Below are 20,372 nucleotides of genomic sequence, written 5' to 3' on the forward strand. Positions count from 1 at the left end.
TGGCATCGGTGCGCAAGTGCAAACAACTGGTTATATAAACATCTGCAACTCTTCAGCATATGTCTGTGTGGGACATTTTATTGAATGATATGTGGGGTTTAACGTCACAAAACCACCATATGATTATGAGAGACGACGTAGTGGAGGGCTCCGAAAATTTCGACCACCTGGGTTTTTTTAACGTGCACCCAAATCTGAGCACACGGGCCTACACCATTTCTGTCTCCATCGGAAATGCAGCCGCCGCAGCCAGTGTGTGACATTCGTACATTATTTATAAGGGCATTTCATGACGTGTCACTCAATAAAAAAATTTCAACACGGTCACCTTTTTTCCACATCCTTCGCAAAACGTATTCCCAAGTACGTGGGTTCTGCCAAATTTTTCTTCCTTGGATCTCCGGTCTGGCTACTAGAAAGTGCCCATGGCTGAGACTGAGTGCTAACCGACTTCCCGCCATAACCGACTTCCCGAAGCCTACTAACCTGAAAGCAGTACACAGCTTCATCGGCCTATGCTCATATTCTAAATGCTTCATTTGAAATTTTACTACTGTCACCGCTCCACTCAATGCACTCCTCCAAGGCGACAATGAATTATCTTCTTGGTCGGAAGCTTGTGATGATGCCTTTACGACGCTTCGCCGTCTGCTTACATCTCCGCCAATTTTGCGTCACTTCGATCGAGCGTACGCACAGGAATTCACACTGATTCCAGTCGTGTCGGCCTTGGTACGGTGCTCGCCCAACGTAGCGATGCCATCACCGAATACGTGGTTGCACGAGCCATGCCAGGTGTGCACTCACAAAACCCCGACAACAATTACGCCGCAACCTAAAAAAAGTTCCTGGCCCTCATATGGGCTCTTCGCCGCCATCTTAACGGTCGTCCTGGTTGTGAAACCTCAAGGACCCGTCCGGTCACCTCACTACTGTACAACATCCACGTAGTATATCACACTGGCCGCCGACACTCTGATGCCGACGCCTTGCCCGCTTCCCCATCATTTCAAACGTCAACTATCTAGTCGCAATCACGATATTTCGTCACTTGATATCGTAGAAATGGCCTCCGAGACATGAATCGCCCCATGAATCGCCCCAATTCTGAACTTTTAGTGAAGAGCTCTGAGAGCACCGGCCCCACGAGCGCTCCGCCGCCATGCGCAGCATTACGCTATCCGCGACGGCCTTTTACACCGCCGCCATACCACAACGAAAGCCACATTTGTTTATTAGTCGAACTCGTACCCCGCCAACTTCGTCAAGACTTGTGCTCCGCTTTCTACGACGACCCACAGTGTAGTCACGGCGTCGTGTTCAAGACGTACATGCGCCTTCGTATCCGCTGTTATCGGCGTAGCAGGTACAGCTTCGTCTGCAAAATACGTCCGCTCTTGCCTCACCTGCCAATGACGCAAACCAGTCTCGCATCTCTCCACAGCACCTCTCCAGCCGCTTTCCTGCCCCGATCACCCTTTTGATCGCGTCGGCGTTGACTTGTACGGGCCTCTCCCATGCACTGGTGCTGGGAACCACTCGATTGTCGTCGCCGTGGATCATTTGGCATGATACACCAAAACCGCTACCTTACCTGCCACAACAACAAAGGACGCTGCCTCGTTCATTCTACGCAACTTTGTTTTCCACCAGCGTGCCCCTCGTGAACTGCTCAGTGACTGAGCCATGTATTTTGTCAGAGGCGTTGCAATCATATGCAGAATTATTCACCGCACCACTACCCCATATCAGCCATGGCTTCACGGAACAATTGAACTCTTGTTGACATGTTGACGTACGTTGCTTCAGACCACTGTAATAGGAATCTTGCTCCTCCGTTCGTCACGTTCACGTATAACACCGCCTACCAAGGCACCACCGAATTTCCACCATTCTTTTTTCTATGCGGTCGTGAACCCTTCACCACCACTGATACTATTCTACCATATACCACCCTGACGCTAACGACCACCATGCCAAGAAATGCCGACAACTGGCCTGTTCTTTCTTCTCCAACAAACGGTGTTGCCAAAAAAGAACGTCACAACTTTGAGATACCTCCTCACCTTTTCACCGTAAAACTGTCTTGTGTGGCTTTGGGTTCCGCCAGTTTCTGCTCCCGGCCTTTAGTATAAGCTCCTTCTTAAGTATCACGGACCTATACCGCGTGGCTGCGCAGACCTCTCCTGTTAATTATGTGGTTTAACCCGTTACGCCGTCTTCCGACCTTCGTCGTAGGGACGAGACACAGTCCACATTAGCTGTCAAAGGCCGTATTATGATCCTGTTGCCTCTCTTTAGGTCACCAGGATGACTACCTCTCAGATTGTCAGGAAGAAAAAAAACTCCGAAGCATTTCCCCGAGGGTGAACATGGTTAAGTGCGAATACACGGGGTGATGCTATGAGGGGTATTTATTAATTCGCACTATTATATTTATTAATCACACTAAGGTGCCTTTATGGTGTAATGGTTCCTGGGAATCGCAATTTGATCACACGGGGGAGTTTACGTTAACTCACTGGCGAATGCCAACGGATTTTAACTTTACTCCCCCTCACGACCCACCCTCGACGGGAGACTGAGAGAGAAGGCGGGCACGTGAGAGAGAGGGGTGCGCGCGCAGCTGCAGCGAGCGAGGAGAGCGGAGGAGCGAGCGAAGGGGGAGGGGGTATAAGGCGCGTTACTGACACCGATATCAGCGTCGCGTCCGTGGCTTATTCGGTAGAGCGTCGCGCTGCGGCCCGCCAAATCCTCTTTCTTTTAAAGATAGAGAGAAGACTGCGGACGCCGCCGACGGCGGTGGACGGTTTGGGGTCGTTTATAAAGTGTATTCACACTTAAAACAGAGACGTGCAGAAACGCATCGCCGTCGGCTGGCTCACTCGGACAATTCGCCTTGCCTGCTGTTGCTGCAATCGTCGCGGTCATTGCAGACCTTATTGAACCTCCCTTACAATTCATTTATTTAAAGGGTCTTAAAGGGTTAAAGGGTAATTAAAAAGCACATGTGATGTATATCACGATGTACCTTGACATGCATCGTGATTTGCAAATTAGGACTTGACACATTCGTCAGACACTCTCATGCCATACCAAATTGGGTATACGGGATAAAGTTAACAAAACGGTCCCAAGAGCACCATGACCATTGCATTTGAATCATGACACTCGCGACATGCACGTCATTATCTTCATGTTATCAATTGTCAGTTATGTTCATCATGCGGTAATATTATGCCATAAAATTTTGTGTATTCGTTTTATTACCAAAAAGGCAAGGAGAGCTCAAAGTCGTAGGCGGCTAGATAGATATGCTCAAGCTTGCAGAAGTTCACCAAGAAAAGCGTCGCATTTAAGAAGTTACGTTGCCTTGTTCTTTATCCAGCTTATTTCAGTTTATTGACATGCTATTTAGTTCATTGCCATAGACAACATCTGATTGAATTCTATAGTTGCGGCTGGTACGACTTACAATAAATAAAAATAAATAAATGAATTCGATTTGCTGTTTTGTCAACCTATATTTTTTGCATTGCTTACCTGTGATTAAGAAACTCTATCTTAGTGAAATTGCTTTGCCGTACATTCAGGCAATTTTCAAGAAAGTTTAAAGAAAATAGTCGTATTGTGAGTTGTCAGGATCCCGTTTACGGTGACTGCACACAACTACATTTTACGCAAGGAGGATTCTGATCGACAAACACATTCCGTTTGTTACCGACGAAAAATATAAGCTACAAAAAAAATTGCGGGAAAATGTATTATACAACAACAAATCATCCACTTCTACACAGTGGAATGGCTACTCTTTTTTTTTTGTTTCTCCTGACCGTTACGTCAGTGTCTTTAGGTAACGTTCTCTCTGTATTTTTCTCAGATTTCTTTACTAGGTAGTTGGTGTCATTTATTGATTCGATTGATATGTGGGGTTTAACGTCCCAAAACCACTATATGATTATGAGAGACGCCGTAGTGGAGGGCTCCGGAAATTTAGACCACCTGGTGTCATTTATTCAAGCATTGTTCTTACGTTCTCTGTTGTTCGAATGCCACGTATGATATTGTGCAATATTGTTCAAACACTACGAGGCCCACACCACACAGTCCTACAGACGTCCTTCAATTAGTCAGGAATGCCGAGAGGCATGGGTATGTCACCCCACGGCTGAGTCGCCTCAAAGTTCAGGGCTTGCACGCAGAACTGCCGGAGGGCAAGGAACTTCGATTAGAACGTACTAATTAGGGAGGCAGATGACCTCGCATACAGACAGTTCCTACGTGTGGGACACACATGATTAAACTCTGTGGAGGTGCTACAACGTCCATAACATGCGGAACGTTTGACAGCACTGCAATCCCTTCCCTCAAGCAGGTATGTCACGTATTTTATATTTATCGCTGGCTTACCTTCAAAGCCTCGACAATTGTTACAAAACAATTATGAGCCGCTCCCTGAAAACATTTTCATCCGTTTTGTCAATGACAGTTCTAACGTAAAGTAGCTAAATGCAAGGATTGTTAGTTAACTTTCACTAATAAAGTGATTGAATAGAACATAACAAATTATAGTGGCCTGCTTTTGACAATGGCCAGCAAAATAAACTTGGAGACGTCCTCGTAGGGTGTGTTAAAATTGATTTACACTATGGCTAAACTTAAGTGGGGCATCCGGGGTATGGAACAACGAGTTAAATTCCGCTGCGGCGGAGCAGTGGCTACGGTGCTCGGCTGCTGACCCAAAGGTGGCGGGTTCGATTCCGGCCGTGACGGTGGCATTTCAGTAGACAAAACGGTAGAGGTCCGGGTATTTTGTGATATCAGTGCGTTATAGAACACCAGATAGTCGAAATTTCCGGAGGCCTCCCCTAGAACGTCTTTCATAATCATGTCTATGTATTGGGAAATAAAACGCCAGGGGTTAATATTAACAACGAAATAAACACGCATTTGTTTTATCAGGAAGCACTTTTTAAGTGCGATATTGAATCTAAATGTGCACCTAAAACACCTGTTTTGGCGTGGCTAACCGAGATGGGCTGGTGTCCTTTCACGACATAACAAATCATTATGAACTATAGCGGAGGTTTTATCCGCCTCCGCACAAGCGGTTAACAAAGGCGCGGAATGCGTCTGGAGAAAACTGCAGACGCAATCTTTTTGCAACCCTTGCGTGTTGAACAAAATATACCCGGAGGAGATAAAGCCGCAATGCAAATGGTGTCAGGCTGTGGCAACATATGATCATATACTTTGGGAAAATAGCATAGTGCCGCCACCGGTGGATATTATGCGTGATCCCTCTCTTGAGCACTGGGAAGCCGTGTTGACCAGCTCAGACCCAGTTGTCCACTTAAGGGTCGTGGAGTGGGCCACACAGGTCACCGCCAACCTTGGGTTGATGGCAATCTAACACGGAATCATCCGCAGTTGCTTTCTGGCGAAATAAACTTTTACCATTCATCCATCCACAACCGAGTTCCAATAATGAACCTAATTCTCATTCGCAATGATGAACTTGTTACGGTGAAAGCTTTTAATGGCTTATACTTGCGTCCATCCGTCCGTTCAAGCCCTGGAAAGCTGTCAGGTTGGGCTTCTCTCTCTCTCTAACAGCCTCTCAGCAATCGCGTCACTGCTGACACAGCTTTAAGATATAAAAAAGTAATAAAATAAAAATAAAGAAAAAGATGACATGGCTTAGCCGAATGGCCACAGGCTATCGCCAAGCACACTTTAAAGCTAACAAAGTGTCCACAAAATTTCAGTAGGAGATGTAGCGTCGCACCATTTCTGGCCAGCTTCCACGCTAAAGAAGACGAGAGCCGCGTGGCTTGCGCATCACGATCCACGAGGAATTCGGAACGGCCTAGCTCCCAGCTGGCCTGGCCGGACGCTGCAGCTGCAACCTCGTCTACGCCCGCTTCCCAAATAAAAGCTGTGACCATGGCACGGCCTCATCGCCGCCATCCCTTCTCTCGTTCCACAACATTTTGTGACCAAGGGCAAGCGATCAGCGCTGCAACACTACCTCTGAGCTCAACGGCCATGTTCCAGCCAGATCGAGCCTTCCAGCCGCACTTTGAGCCTATCCTACCACCATTTCGGACCACCTGCATCGAGTCATGGTTCCAACATTTCAAGGCAGCCTTGGAGCTCGATAGCATCGGTCTCTAAGAATTCCTTTGAAGGGCTGGAATACCACCTACCACAGAACCTCGAACACCACCTCACGTGCTTCGCGTGGAGTCCTCGCCCTTACCTGCGCGGCGCAGTGCTTCAGTATTACGGATTCGAACATCACATTCGCAAAGGCGACACCGCGGTGCCTGGCTCATCTTCGTGTACGCCTCCCGGACAACGGCCAGTCCACACTATCGCCCTGCCAGCAGCATCCGGCTACACTGGTGAAGATCATGCTGCCGCGTCAATCGGTAGGTTGCACGAGAGATCCGCAACGCCACAGTTGAGAGTTCCTATCTCTGAGGTCTTGGCTTTGCCACCAGAGCCACTGCCACCACTCTCCGTGACAGATTTGACGCCGGCTATGGCATCACACACCGCCATTGGATTCGTTACAGCGTCATGTTCTGCGCCGCTGACTACCCCGGCCGATCCGCTGATAACAGACGAGCTTTTGGTTGAGCGGTCGACGCCTGTGGACACGTGATGTCAGTGACCATGACGACTTTAGCGCCTCCTCATACGGGGTGTGAGAGCCGAACTGGTGCCACCTGTCACTTGTTCAATGACACCATAGGCAGCACCATAACTGAGCCTGCTGCCTCCTTCCACACTAGAGGCAAAGCTACCGCCAACTCGGCAACGACTGCAGACCACGCTTCATTAATGTCCATGGTCAAGTTACCCGATTGGGACACACCGGCTACGCAAACATATAGTCAGCATGCCGTCCCGCACTCAAGTTCTCCTGTGCCGGCTGCACAAGGTGGTTCTGCTATCCACATACACGTGCCGTATCATGCCCCAGCACAGCTTGAACCTTCGGCGACGCACGACTTGCTGGCAAACACATCTGAAGACAGCGAGGAGGATATTGAACCAAATCAGCATTCCCCACACTAGCTTCAACGACGCAGTCATTATTACGAGTCCTGCTCAAGTCTAGGTGACCGAAATGTGCCAGCGTCGTTGCCGCCCAGGTACACCACGAGCTCCTGCCACCATGCATGCCATCTCTGTTTAACGCGCCTGCCTGCTGCTTCCTCTACAGCTCATCATAAATGAGCTGTGGAGCTTTTCTTCTGGCATGCCGTTCCAGGAACCATCGATCAGCGAGCCCACACCTCACGCAGACACCGGCAATTTCTCAATGACGCTCGTGCCTACGCCGATCACGCAACACTAGCGACAATTACCCTCACGAGGCATCCCCGCGCTCCGCACCATACTTTCTTAGGCATTATCTGAATGGCGACCGATGGCGCCGCCGAGACCCGCGGTCACAAGGGCCTCGACTGCAGCCTACAACATCTGTTCGGCGCGCACTTCACCCGCTCCGCGGCTACCAGTATCGCCCGCCAGAACTTTTGGATGCCCAACGTTTTTTTACAGTAACAACTTGGACTACCGCAGGGACAAACCATGGACTGCCGCTCACGTACATGGAGTCCGTCCCTCTTGCTTTTGGGATGAAGCTTCTTAAGCCATGGGTCGTGCGTCCTCGACGTATGTTTGTAGTAGTTGTTGTAGATAGCCACATCTCGTTTAGTCCTTGGAATGTCCACTGGACGGCAGTACTTGTATATGAAGAATATATGATCAAAAGGTGCGAGATGACGGCACTTCGAGTGTTTACTAGATGAACGGACGCATGCACGGACGAACAGGCAGACAAGCAGACGGACAAACCGAAGGACGCGTGGACGGACGGACAGACCGACAAAGACGCACGAACAAATAGACGAACGCGCGGATGAACGCATGGATAGGCGGATGCATGGACGGACAAACGCAAGCAAGAACAACCGGATGGACGGAAGCGCGGACGGACTGATGGACGCTTCACACAATTAATCATCATTCACTCCATGGATGTGCTGCAATTTTTTTCTTCTTTCCTGCATATTTAAAATCGCGCAAAGCGCTAGGGGGCGAGCCGATGTAGCGCCGCGCCAGTCTTGACTAGCTGCCGCTGGTCGCGTGGCTGGTAATGCGCGAGCCACGAAAAATTAAGAAAAACCTAGCTCCTGGCTCAGCTTGATGTGGCAGCTGCGGCCCCGTCTACGCCCACGTACCAAATAAAAGCTACGACCACGGCACGGCCTCATCGCCATCGTCTCGTCTATCGTTCATCAACGCACTAACCAATCACGACTCCCTACTTGTACAAAAGAGTGTGCAAGAAATTGATCGCCAACTTGACAAACACCCGGTCTTCTACCCTATATACAGGAAATAAAGATCAGAGAAATGTAGGGGTCATGTTATAAAGGTTCGGGGACCAAGCTTTAAGAGTCGTGCTAGAGACGCGGGTTAGGGCTGCACAGAGGTGGAGCAAATTCCACTGCACGGAAACATATATTCAAACTCAAAAGGCACACATGAGACAAAGACAAAAGCACAGCAATACAATGAGCACAAGAAGCGTCTTTGAAAACCGCTCATATAGACAACGCGCTTATGCGTTTGGGGCTCTACGAAGCAGCCGCGGCAGCGTCCATGGTGTCGGACGAAAAGGGCCAGGCAGGTTGTCGCAGGTGCTGCATCCACCGGGCGCTGGAGCAGAGGACGTGCCGTGTATGTAGTTGTTCGGGCGTTGACGTCCAACGAGGCACCTCCCGACATTGTTGCCCTCCCGAACTTAGATGTCCACCCAGGACAACGCGCCTTCTTCTCTCCCGCTTCTGACTCCGTCTGATCGGCCAACGTGGCCTGCCTGGTCTTTTCTTTTGCACGCGCCACGTGGGCACGTGCAGGAAGATGTGCGCAAAGCGGGTGAACAACTCTTTTAGGGGCGAAGCTTTTTATAGCGGCACCCGTTCGTCCCTCGTAGCCGTTGTAGTGTGTAAAGAGTATAACGTTTTGACCTCCAAGGTGGTGCCGGTGAGAGATTTCTTCTGTGCGTTGTTAAACAATAAAAACTAGTACTCAATGTACATGCCATCGGCTGCTAATGGGGAATGAGAGACAGGAGCATTCGGCTTTTAGTGAGCGCACACATTGCGATCCCCATTAGCAGCCATTGGCATGTACATTGAGCACTGTCTGACAGAAAAAGGTTGCTACGTTATACTCGCTGGGCGTAACCTTCTTGGTTTTAGAAAGGTTTAGCGAAGGTTGGGCCGCAGTGCCATGAATAAGGTGAACTAGTATATTCCATGAACTCGAGGTGGTTAAAGGTGGGAAGTAGACCCGAAGCGCAAGCCGTACGAAAGTGTGCGTGTGCCACCTCTCGTTTAGTCCTTGGAATGTTCGCTGGACGGCGGTGCTTCTATATGGGGAATATATGATGAAAAGATGCGAGATGTTGGTACATGGAGTGTTGAATAGATGGACGAACGGACACACAGACAGATGCATGGATGGACGCATGAACGGACGCAGGGGCGGATGCATGGATGAACGCAGAGACAGACGCACGAACAGACGCACGCACAGATGGGCGGATGGACGCATGGACGGCCACACAGAAGGACGCATGGACGGACGGAAGCAAGAACGAATGGTCGGACGAATGCTTCGCCCCACTCTCCATCATTCACTCCGTGGATATGCTGCCATTTTTTTTTCAGTGTGCGTGCGTGCTTGCTCGTCTTTGCCGTCCTTTCGTTGTCCTCTAAGCGGCGTCACGTGACCACATCACAGTAGGCACATAAAAGTAGCTTATGTCTTCTCAGGGCACAAGGTGCGATAGATAAACAAAGTTTGCGTCTTCCGGCGCAATTTGGTCGTGATTGGTAGTGTTCATAAGAAGAAAAAGTGCCTAATTTCTGCAGCCCGGTATACGGAGCACGGCGCAGCGGATGTGCTCTAATAAGTGCGTCATCAAAATACTATTTAGGGTCGTAGCTCCGTAGGCCATGAAACGTTCCTTCCTCCGTTCCTTCCTCCGTAGTATGTAGCCACCTCTAGTTTATGTTTTGATGAATAGATGGCGCTTTGTGCATATGTCCTTGGCAATAATATAACTAGATGGTGTTAGAAGTATTCACAGTATGTCGGCGTAGTGAATGATGCTGAGTTGGGCGAAGAATCCGTCTGTCCTTCCGTGTGTCCAACCGTTTGTGCTTCCATCCGTCCATCCGTTAGTGCTTCCGTCCTCCGTCCAAGCTTCTGTACATTAATCTATCCGTCCAAGCATCTGTCTGTCTGTCTGTCTGTCTGTCTGTCTGTCTGTCTGTCCATCCGTACGTCCGTACATCTATCTGTCCATCTAGTGAACACTCCAACTACAACCGTCTCGCATCTTTTTATCATATATTCAGCGTATAGAAGAACCGCCATCCAGCGAAAATTCCAAGGACTAAACGAGGAGTGGCACTCGCGCACTTTCTTACGGCCTGCACTTCGTGCCTACTTCCAACCTTTCATCACCTCTAGTTCATAGCTATAATCCGCTATATATTAGCTCACTATATCCATGGCACCGCGGCCCAACCATCGCTAAGCCTTGCTAAAACCAAGGAGGTTACGTCCAGCGCGTTTAATGTGGCAACCCTTTCTGGTACGATAGTACTTAAAGTGCGTCCTTCTGATACTAGTTTTTTTTTTCAGTAAGCATCCAATTAAAGTCTGACTTTATTAAGGATTAAGTCACCAATACTCGTTTTTGTAAGTTATTTCATCAGGAACAACTATCTTTTCATTTATGATTAACGTGCGCGGGTTTCCTCCTCAATGGAAAAAGGTGCACGCTTGCCGCTCCTCTAGTCCGGCCGTGGAGGTGGCTACCTACTGCTACTACGACTTCTACATACATTGCGAACGCACGACCCATGGCATAAGAAGCTTCGCCCCCTAAGGAAAACATTATTCTTCTAACGCTTAATTCTCACGAGTCACGTACGAAATACCGTTATGGACGCTACGCAATGCTTTCGCATTTCCTCCCGATTTCCTTCCGAGGTGGAGGCATTTTTTACCATTTTGGGAAGCCTGTGGGCACGACCAAATAATGCGATCAAGGCCCACCCTTTCTGGACAAAATGTATTTTAAGGGTAATACTGATCTAAATTGAAGGGACTACACGTCACCAGAGTTGGATACTGCCGATGTTGGCCCTATGCCATCACATGCTACATGTGAGGCGAGTGACGCGCGAGGGGCAAATATGACTCTCCTCAGTCTATAGTCGTTAGTAGCCTCCCTATAGCTAACCACCAGCCCCCTCTCATGTATGTATGTATGTATGTATGTATGTATGTATGTATGTATGTATGTATGTATGTATGTATGTATGTATGTATGTATGTATGTATGTATGTATGTATGTATGTATGTATGTAGGTAGGTATGTATGTTGGTAAAGGGACATTAAAATCAAATAATTTATGTCAGAGTGAAAGCTCATTCTATGACATCTAAAAGGACTATATTATCAACGACAGTGCCCTTTTTACCGAGAAATGAATGTCTATGCACGACAACACGTGCCACGAGTATGACACTCGGAAAATGATCCCGATGACGTCATACTTACCACCTACTAATATCCCTACTAATCAAACAAGCTGCACTAAAAGAGAACCTTCCGTGCATCAAGAGACGTAATGAAATGCTCCTTATTCGTTTCTGTCCGATTCATTGAAAAAAATCACAGCATATCCATGGAGTGAATAATGAGGAATGGGACAAAGCATCCATGCGTTATATGTCATCATCCGGTAGCTTGAGGGTATGAAGCTATCGGGATATATTGTTACCATTAACATATACACACAACGCCATCTACTGAACAAAACATAAACTACATACTACATACTGTGTCTACATACTACATACGGAGGAGGGAGCAACCCACGGCCACCAGACGCTACCATAGGGAATAGCGCAAGTGGTTCGAAAGTTCAATATTCACTTGGTTAAACTAGACAGGTCATGCACTATAGCGGGGCCCAGTTGAACTAAGCATACTTGCTATCGCTGAGCCCATGGCAGAAAATCAGAGTACTGGGTCTGTTTATTCCCAAACATCGCCGAGTCGATACAACATCGACAAAACTGAGTGAGGTGGGTGACCAGGTGGGCCGTATGGTCCGCCAGGTTTTCAACAAGCGCGGAGGGCTATGTTGCAGAGACGCCTTGCTGCAGGCGCATGCATTCGTAACCAGCCGAGTCCCCCACTCGGCTCCTTACCTCTATCTGCGCAAGTTTGACGAGAACTCCCTTGAGGTGATTGTCAGGAAGATATACAAGCGGGCCCTCGATCTCCCAATAACCACGCCCAACCAGCGCCTTATGGGCCTGGGGATAGTATACACTTGTGCAGAGCTCCAGGAGGCACACTTGACCAATCAATACGCGAGACTTTCAAAAACTCCGTCAGGTCTCCGCCTATTAGCCTGACTACACATCCACCATCCAACAGGGACGGAGAAGCGCGTACGCATTCCAGAAGTCTGGGGATATACCCTGCATGTGGACCCTCTTCCGGCCAACGTGACACGTCACGACAACAGGGGCAGGTGCCTTGCGCGGGCGTAGGCACTAGCTCACCACTATGGAAACAAACACGGCATATTTTACGTGGACGCCTCCAGCCCTCACCATTTGGGGTGGTACACGGCTGCAGTCGTCCACCAAAATGTCGTGGTGAATGACCTCACATTCAAAGCACAGGACATAACATATGTGGAGGAAGTCGCCATCGCACTAGCTGCCACAGACCTGGACTCGCACGTCATCATTAGACTCGAGAGGGGCCTGCCAAAATATTCAACGCGGGTATGTCCCACAACTGGCGTACCGCTTCTTACAAAACAGCAATTACGTGGGGGGCCCCGCGTCCCGAAGGTTCATATGAGCTCCAGCTCACATGGGCCTCGAAGGCAATGCAATGGCTGACGCCACCGCCCACCTGCTCACTCTCCGGGTAATGGCTTCATACCCTTCCGAAATAGATCTTGAACCCAATCCGGCCCTGACATTTTGAGAAATTACCGATTGCTACCGATTCGGGCATTCAATTTATCATAAATTCTGTGAGGGCCTTACAAAGGCGGAGGAGCGTTTACTCCTCCGCCTTTACACCAAAACACTTCTATGCCTGGCAGTTTTTAAATATCTCGATCCTGCCTGTACAGGAAAATGCCTGCACTGTGCGGAGAAGTCTTCGGACATCTTCCACATGGTATGAGCATGCCAGCCGACACCTCGCCTCAACCTGAAACCGAACCCCACCCGAGAGAATTCGGAGGTGGCCCTGCTCGGCTGGTCCAACCTGGCAAGCCATAAGGCCCTAGTCAACCGAGCCCGAGTCGCATTGGACGCCAATGGGCTTCTGTATGAGAAGCCCACCTAGTGTTTGTGAGGGGTGGCTCGCACCGGGCCACCACCCACATACTCCCTGCATATAGATATAATAATGTTTTTCTCTCTCTCCCGCTACTTTCACTCTGCTGCTAGTGCCGGTGGTCGCGCATTAAAGCCGGGCAACGTTGTACAAAGCAATAGTGACATGAAAAGTTCCACTTGAGGCAGGTGATTTAAAGTGTGATAACGTGATGCGGATCACTACTACATAATCTTATTTCAAAATAAGCGCTTCTTTGACACAAAAGTAGCACCACGAGATTCCTAGACTGCCATTTCACCACTCAACATTGACTTAAATTTTCTCTTTAGTGTCTATTTAATGTGTGGAGTCAGAGCTACGCTGCAGCCCATCCTGAGGACGGGCACTGGTAGTGAGCAGCAGGCGTACCCTAAGCGGTGTACACATTGCACTCTCGACATGTGAAACATGATTGGATAGAGCCCTGCTGCATCCACGATCTCACTGGCTTACTGTGGGCTGTATGGCATGCCGAGGCCTCTTGCCGTCTTGTGTCTTAGGGTTACAGGCCGTCACATAGAATGAAGTGCTTGCGGCTCTAGCTGCCTCGCACCACTGGGCATGTACAAAAAATTCACTCACTCACTCACTCACCCACTGGTGCGGGTCTTATTATTATGCACTGTGCATAAGTTCTTAAGGGGTTCTTGAGCACTGACGTGAAATCTCGAGAGAGCGCCCATGTGCGCCAATTTTGATGCTAACAGCTGGCTTTCTTAGCTTTTAAATACGAAAAATTTCTCTGCGAACTTCGGCGACCTTGAGCGTATCTATCTATCTATCTTTCTATCTATCTATCTATCTTTCTATCTATCTATCTATCTATCTATCTATCTATTTATCTATCTATCTATTTATCTATCTATCTATCTATCTATCTATCTATCTATCTATCTATCTATCTAGCCGCCTACGACTTTTAGCTCTCCTGGCCCTTTAGACAATGGTATCGATACCAAATTTAGTATGGAATAACATGACTGTATGAAAAACCTATATGACTAGTAATAACATGAAAATCATAACATGCATGTCATTAATGTCATGATTTACATTTCATGATCCTGCAGCTCTTTCGATGGTTTCGTTCAAATGGCATGTTGAAAAACTAGTATGGTATGACATGATTTCATGACGAACACAAGCGACAGACCCTAACATGAAAATCATGACAAGCGTGCCGTCTAACAACATGACTACATGCCACGCTCACGATGCGCTCCCAGCTGTTTCGCTAGCGTCACATACGCCAAATTTAGTATTATGGTACGTGAATGGAAGACGAAGGTATGTGACTGGTACTAACATTATAATCATGAGATGTGTGTCATGTAACAACATGACTGCATGCCATGAATAAGATGTGCTCGCTGCCGTTTCGCTAGCTTCCCTTATACCAAATTCGGTATTACGAGACGTAAATAGATGACGAAGGCGTGATACTGATGCAAACATGACAAACATGGGATGCATGTCAAGTAACAACGTGACTGTTGCTGATAATTGCAGATGGGCGTCAACAAGACGCAGAACGTCGTAGAATACAGGGAGGAAGTTAGGCACGAGCGGTAGAAATAAACATGGACGTTCTTAATGTAGGGCTCTGGCCTTGAATATGCGATATCTTTCATGTGCTGAAACCCCCTCCCCCCCCCCCCCCGGTCACGCCTTTCCAAGACTTCTTATTCCGATGGCGTCGTTGGAGCGGCTGCGCAAGAACCGTGGCGTCGTCTGGACGAGCGTCACACGAACTATCGCGCTCCTTACCGACGAGCTGCAGGCCTCCGTTTCCGATGCCAGTCAAGTCGACTCCCTAGTTGCCTACCTCACTCAGAAGAACGCCAAACTTGTCACCTTGAACAACGAATTCTTCGATGCAACTGACGACGACGACTACGAGGAAGAGCTCAAGGTTGCGGAAGAGTACGACCAAAGGGTCTTTTACGCCGGGTCCCGAGCGCGTTTCTTCCTCCGAGAGGCCGCAAGCAAGGTGACAGTAACGAGTGCTGCGAGGTTGGTGGCTACATCCCCTAACGCCGACGCCGATGGTGCCAGCACCGCATCCCAAAGCCAGGTCAGTGACTTGTCTCGAGTAGCCGATACGATTCCCATTCAAGAAACGATGCCGCATCATCGCACAGTGGTCCTGCCGAAACTACAGATACCGACGTTTTCCGGCGCACTTCGCGATTGGCGATCCTTCTGGGGTCATTTCAGTGCCACGATTCACCTGAATGGCCACCTTTTACAGATCGAGAAGTTCAGGTACCTTCAGTCCTATTTGAGCAGTGCAGCAAAGAGAGTAATCGAGGGCATCCGACTAACCGAAAACAATTACAACATCACGATCAAGAACTTGACGGAACGATTTGGTCGACGCGACTTGCTTGTCAACGAGCATGTTCACCACCTACTCGCCTTAGCGCCAGTCAAGTCGTCGGCAGACGTGGAGAAGCTTCGCCTGCTCTATACGACAAGGTGAACTTTCGACTCTCCACGTTCACTGGTTTGGGCGTCCCACCTGACCAGTACAACATGGTCCTCCACTGCATCTTGATGAAGTGTCAGCTGGTCGATCTCAGAATTCTCTACCGCCAGAAGGCGCAGAAAGCGCCGCAGAAAACGTCCGGCATCGCGACACCTGAACAGAGAGTTCGCCAGGCTGCCGCGTTGCTCGATTTCCTTCGCATTCAGATTGAGATCCGAGAAGAAGGCAGGCCAGGACGAACGGTGTCGGGTTTCTTGCGTTTGCTACTATAAAAAAACATCCAACTCCCGACAGTACCAGTGGGACGTCTACTAATGGCGTCTGCACTTCCTGGTGCTTGCTAGAATTGCAGCCCGACTTCTCCTCCTGACTGCGATGCTTCTGCGACGCGGCGTCTCAACATAATCGGAATTGAACCGTCCGTGGAAAAAAAGAACAAGGCTGTGCCCGAATTTAAGACATATGAGGGGAGCACAATGAACTTTTGTGGTTGGATCATGTTGTGTCGGCGGGTGGCGTCCGAACGACGGCAAGGGGCCCAATGACTGAACGTGGAACTCGGCGCGCGCCGGCAATCGGCCCACCGACACGAGTGAGTCAAAAGTACTCCACGGAAGCCCAACAACGACTAGACTGACTAGCAGCCGTTTAATAAAATTACACCACGGAGCGACACGTACACACGTAATTGGCTACCGACAATCACGTGTGCTGGTCTGCAACGACATCTATATATAAAGCACACAACCACACGACACACAGTGCACATCCTTCTCAAAGATGACGCCACAACACCACATCATCCCCCTCCCCCCCCCGTCGATGGAAACAGTCATCACAGTCCCGTGAGTGTCCACACATCCAACTGAATTCACACCAATGGCAAGATGAATTACCTGTCCATACGTCCATGAGTGGCACCACAAAACACAAGAACATTCTACGATCTTGCAAAACAACACACACTACAATATTACAGTCATTATCCATGATATCCGCACTAAGTCACAAAGTCTTTAAACCACTCTGGGCACTTTCTCTCATGGCGCGGATACGAAGGGGCCAAAGAAGAGCTTGGTGGATTGTGACCATTTTTGGTCGGCTGCGAAAACCCTGTCACCCCTTCATTTCCTCCCTCCCCGGGATTGGTATGATTTCGAACAGTTATCGAGGAATGCCTAACAGAGTCCTCTTGGCCTTCACCGGAAAAAAATATTTGTAATAAAGTTTTGCATTCATTGACATCCCAACGTTTCCTGAGGAACCACTGATTCAGACCTTTCATTAACCGAGAGCTCTGACAATTGAGAGTCTGTCTGAAGATTTGGAGGGGGGGAAAGCCAACTAGAGAAGGTGAACTAGGGGGCTGACTATCACAGTTGTCTATGTTAGAATAAGAGTAAATGAATTCTTCAGGTCGGGTAGGACTAGCCGCCTTCTCAAAGAAACCCTCAGGAAATACTGTCAGCTTGGAAGCGTTCCACTTCTTGCCATCACTTAGCACAAAAGTGAAAGGCGCAACCTGAGCCTGTACCCTATGAGGCTTGCTATACTTACAGTTTTCTTTTTTATGAAAACTTATTTTAACCAAGTCTCCTACCTTTATGCGGTGTTTCTGTGCCCCTTTCCTTTAATGAAAATATTCTTTACTTTATCGCTTTTCTTCCGAGGCTCTATTACGTACCTAAGGTAAATCAGCTTGAAACCCTGATACCTGATGACGGATTCTAAAGTTGCTGATGTCTGTTTTAGAGCGAGGTGGACGGCCATGCAGCAAAAAAGCTGGTGAAAGACCTGTCACCACGTGTGGACTGACTCTGTATCAACTCCAAAATTCTGTGATGCTTTTTACTGGATCTTTTCCTTCCAGTCTAGCTACCAGTAAATGTTCCTTCACAACCCTATTCAGGCGTTCTATTTGACCGTTGGACTGAGGAAAATAATTTAACGAGAACACGTGACGAGTGGCTTTTTCCTTAAGATAGTTCCTAAACTGCTGTGACACAAACTGTGGACCATTGTCGGTAACTAAAACCAGTGGTAGCACTTCGCGCCTAAAGGACCAGTCCAACAACTTAATGCCGTCCTCTGCTGATATTGTATTCGTTCCAAGAACCTCGGGCAACTTAGAATGGTAATCCACCAATGTTACGAGATACATTGGAAAAGACATTTAGTGGGCCGACAATCAACATACCCAATTTTTAGGGGTGAAGCTCTTTATAGCAGCATCCATTCGTTCCTCGTAGCCGTGTTGTGTAACAAGCATAACATTTTGACCTCCAAGGTGGTGCCGGTGAGAGATTTCTTCTGTGCGTTGTTGAACAATAAAAAATAGTGCTCTATGTATATGCCAATATGGCTGCCAATGGGGAATAAGAGATAGGAGCATTCGGCTTTTAGTTAACACGCGCGCTGCGATCCCCATTAGCAGCCATTGGCATGTACATTGAGCACTATCTGACAAGAAAGGGTTTTTACGGTATACTCGCTGGGTGTAACCTTCTTAGTTTTAGAAAGGTTTTGCAAGCGTTGAGCCACAGTGCCATGAATACAATAACTAATATATACCATGAACACGAGGTGGTGTAAGGTGGGAAGTAGATACGAAGCGCAAGCCGTAACAAGGTGAAAGCCTAATTTTCCTGTCTCTCATTGCCCATTAGCAGCCATTGGCATGTACATCGAGCACTATCTGACAGGAAAAGGTTGCTACGTTATACTTGCTGGGCCTAACCTCCTTGGTTTTAGAAAGGTTTAGCGAGCGTTGGGACGCAGTGCCATGAATACAGTGAACTAGTATATACCATGAACTCGAGGTGGTTAAAGGTGGGAAGTAGACCCGAAGCGCAAGCCGTAAGAAAGTGTGCGTGTGCCACCTCTCGTTTAGTCCTTGGAATGTCCGCTGGATGGCGGTGCTTCTATATGGGGAATAGGGAGCCTACATGAACGGTCGTTTTTAGGGTGATGTCAGCCTTTGACCCACTACATGCCGCCAACGCACCGCCGCCCACCAAAACACAATGTTGCCAGACAGCAACGCCGCGCTGTCGCCCCATCTTGGTGCCCGCACTGCGTCTACGTCCGGTTGCGTTTAGTTCTCAATAATACGGCGTCGAACGTTGCGGTAGCGTGTTAAACGCTGCCGGTGAAGCCTTAGAATGCCTGGATGCTGCGTACTGCTCTGCACTAACCACAACAGAAAGGGGGTGCGAATGTTCCGCTTCCCAGCGAGCCCTGGCCGACGACAACTATGGCTGGCACAAGTGAAGCGAGACGGCTGGGAGCCCACCAGTGCGTCTCGTATTTGCTCTGTGAGTACTGCGTATTTCGTTCACTGTTTTTTCCTGCGGCACACATATATGTGTTTCGCGGTGTTCGCGAACGAGTAGATAACCGAAGTTGTCGTTGCTGCGTCCACGCATTGCGAATAGGAAGCCCACAAACGGGACGCGTCCGCGCGTTCGTACGGAGACGCGCTCGCTAGTCTGAGCTGTTGCCACGCTTGCGCTCGTGTCAGCGTAACCTCAGTATTATGTTGCAAGTGTTTGTAAGTGGGCTGCGAATTTCTTCATGCGCTCACTTTGAGAACTGGGTCGCTCACATGACCCTGAGAACCACCGCTGTCCAAAGCCCAGGTGTTGTTTGTTGGCTGGCTCCAAAATGGCGGCGCACAGAAAACTATGCTGAATTTGGTGGAAGTTGGCAACAGCGTGCCCCGTTGCCCGCTGGTTTTGGCTGAGTTTCTTGAAGGCACTTATTAAGATGTCTCCACTCTAAAAACGGCCGTTCATGTAGGCTCCATAATGGGGAATATATGATGAAAATATGCGATTGTGGTACTTGGAGTGTTGAATAGATGGACAAACGTACACACAGACAGATGTATGGATGGACGCATGAACGGACGCAGGGGCGGATGCATGGACTAACGCAGGGATGGATGCACGAGCAGACGCACGCACGGACGGGCGGATGGACGCATGGACGGTCACACAGATTGACGCATGGATGGACGGAAGCAAGAAGGAATGGACGGACGAATGCTTCGCCCCACTCTCCATCATTCACTCCGTGGATATGCTGCCAAATTTTTCCATGGCCCGTCTGGCCATTTGACTGGCTGCAACGGCACCACACGAGGCTTGGCAGACTTATCTGCTAGCTGACCGACATGAGAATGCTTTACGTATTCCTCTACAGAACGGAGAGGGAGAGGGAACGCGTCAAGCGTCTATACGAGCGCTACGTGACTCACGTCGCGCTCCATATCATTTACGTGTTTTCGCTTGAAAAGTGTCTCTACCCATCGTACAAGTGACACCAAACGATTTGTGACGTTCAGGGAAACATTTGGACAACAAACA

At 48.8% G+C, this 20,372-nt stretch overlaps 1 protein-coding gene across 1 annotated transcript in view; it reads left to right on the forward strand.

Annotated features, from left to right (window-relative positions):
• The first annotated feature begins 16,052 nt into the window (after nucleotides 1-16,052).
• Nucleotides 16,053-20,372, forward strand: part of LOC142793894 (uncharacterized) — a 61,389-nt gene continuing 57,069 nt past the window's right edge. Inside the window, exon 1 of the mRNA XM_075885820.1 lies at nucleotides 16,053-16,230. Within this exon, the coding sequence (XP_075741935.1) occupies nucleotides 16,053-16,230 (178 nt within the window). The remainder of the gene's footprint in view (nucleotides 16,231-20,372) is intronic.

This window comes from Rhipicephalus microplus, chromosome 2 (assembly GCF_043290135.1).
Source record: "Rhipicephalus microplus isolate Deutch F79 chromosome 2, USDA_Rmic, whole genome shotgun sequence".
NCBI lineage: Eukaryota > Metazoa > Arthropoda > Arachnida > Ixodida > Ixodidae > Rhipicephalus > Rhipicephalus microplus.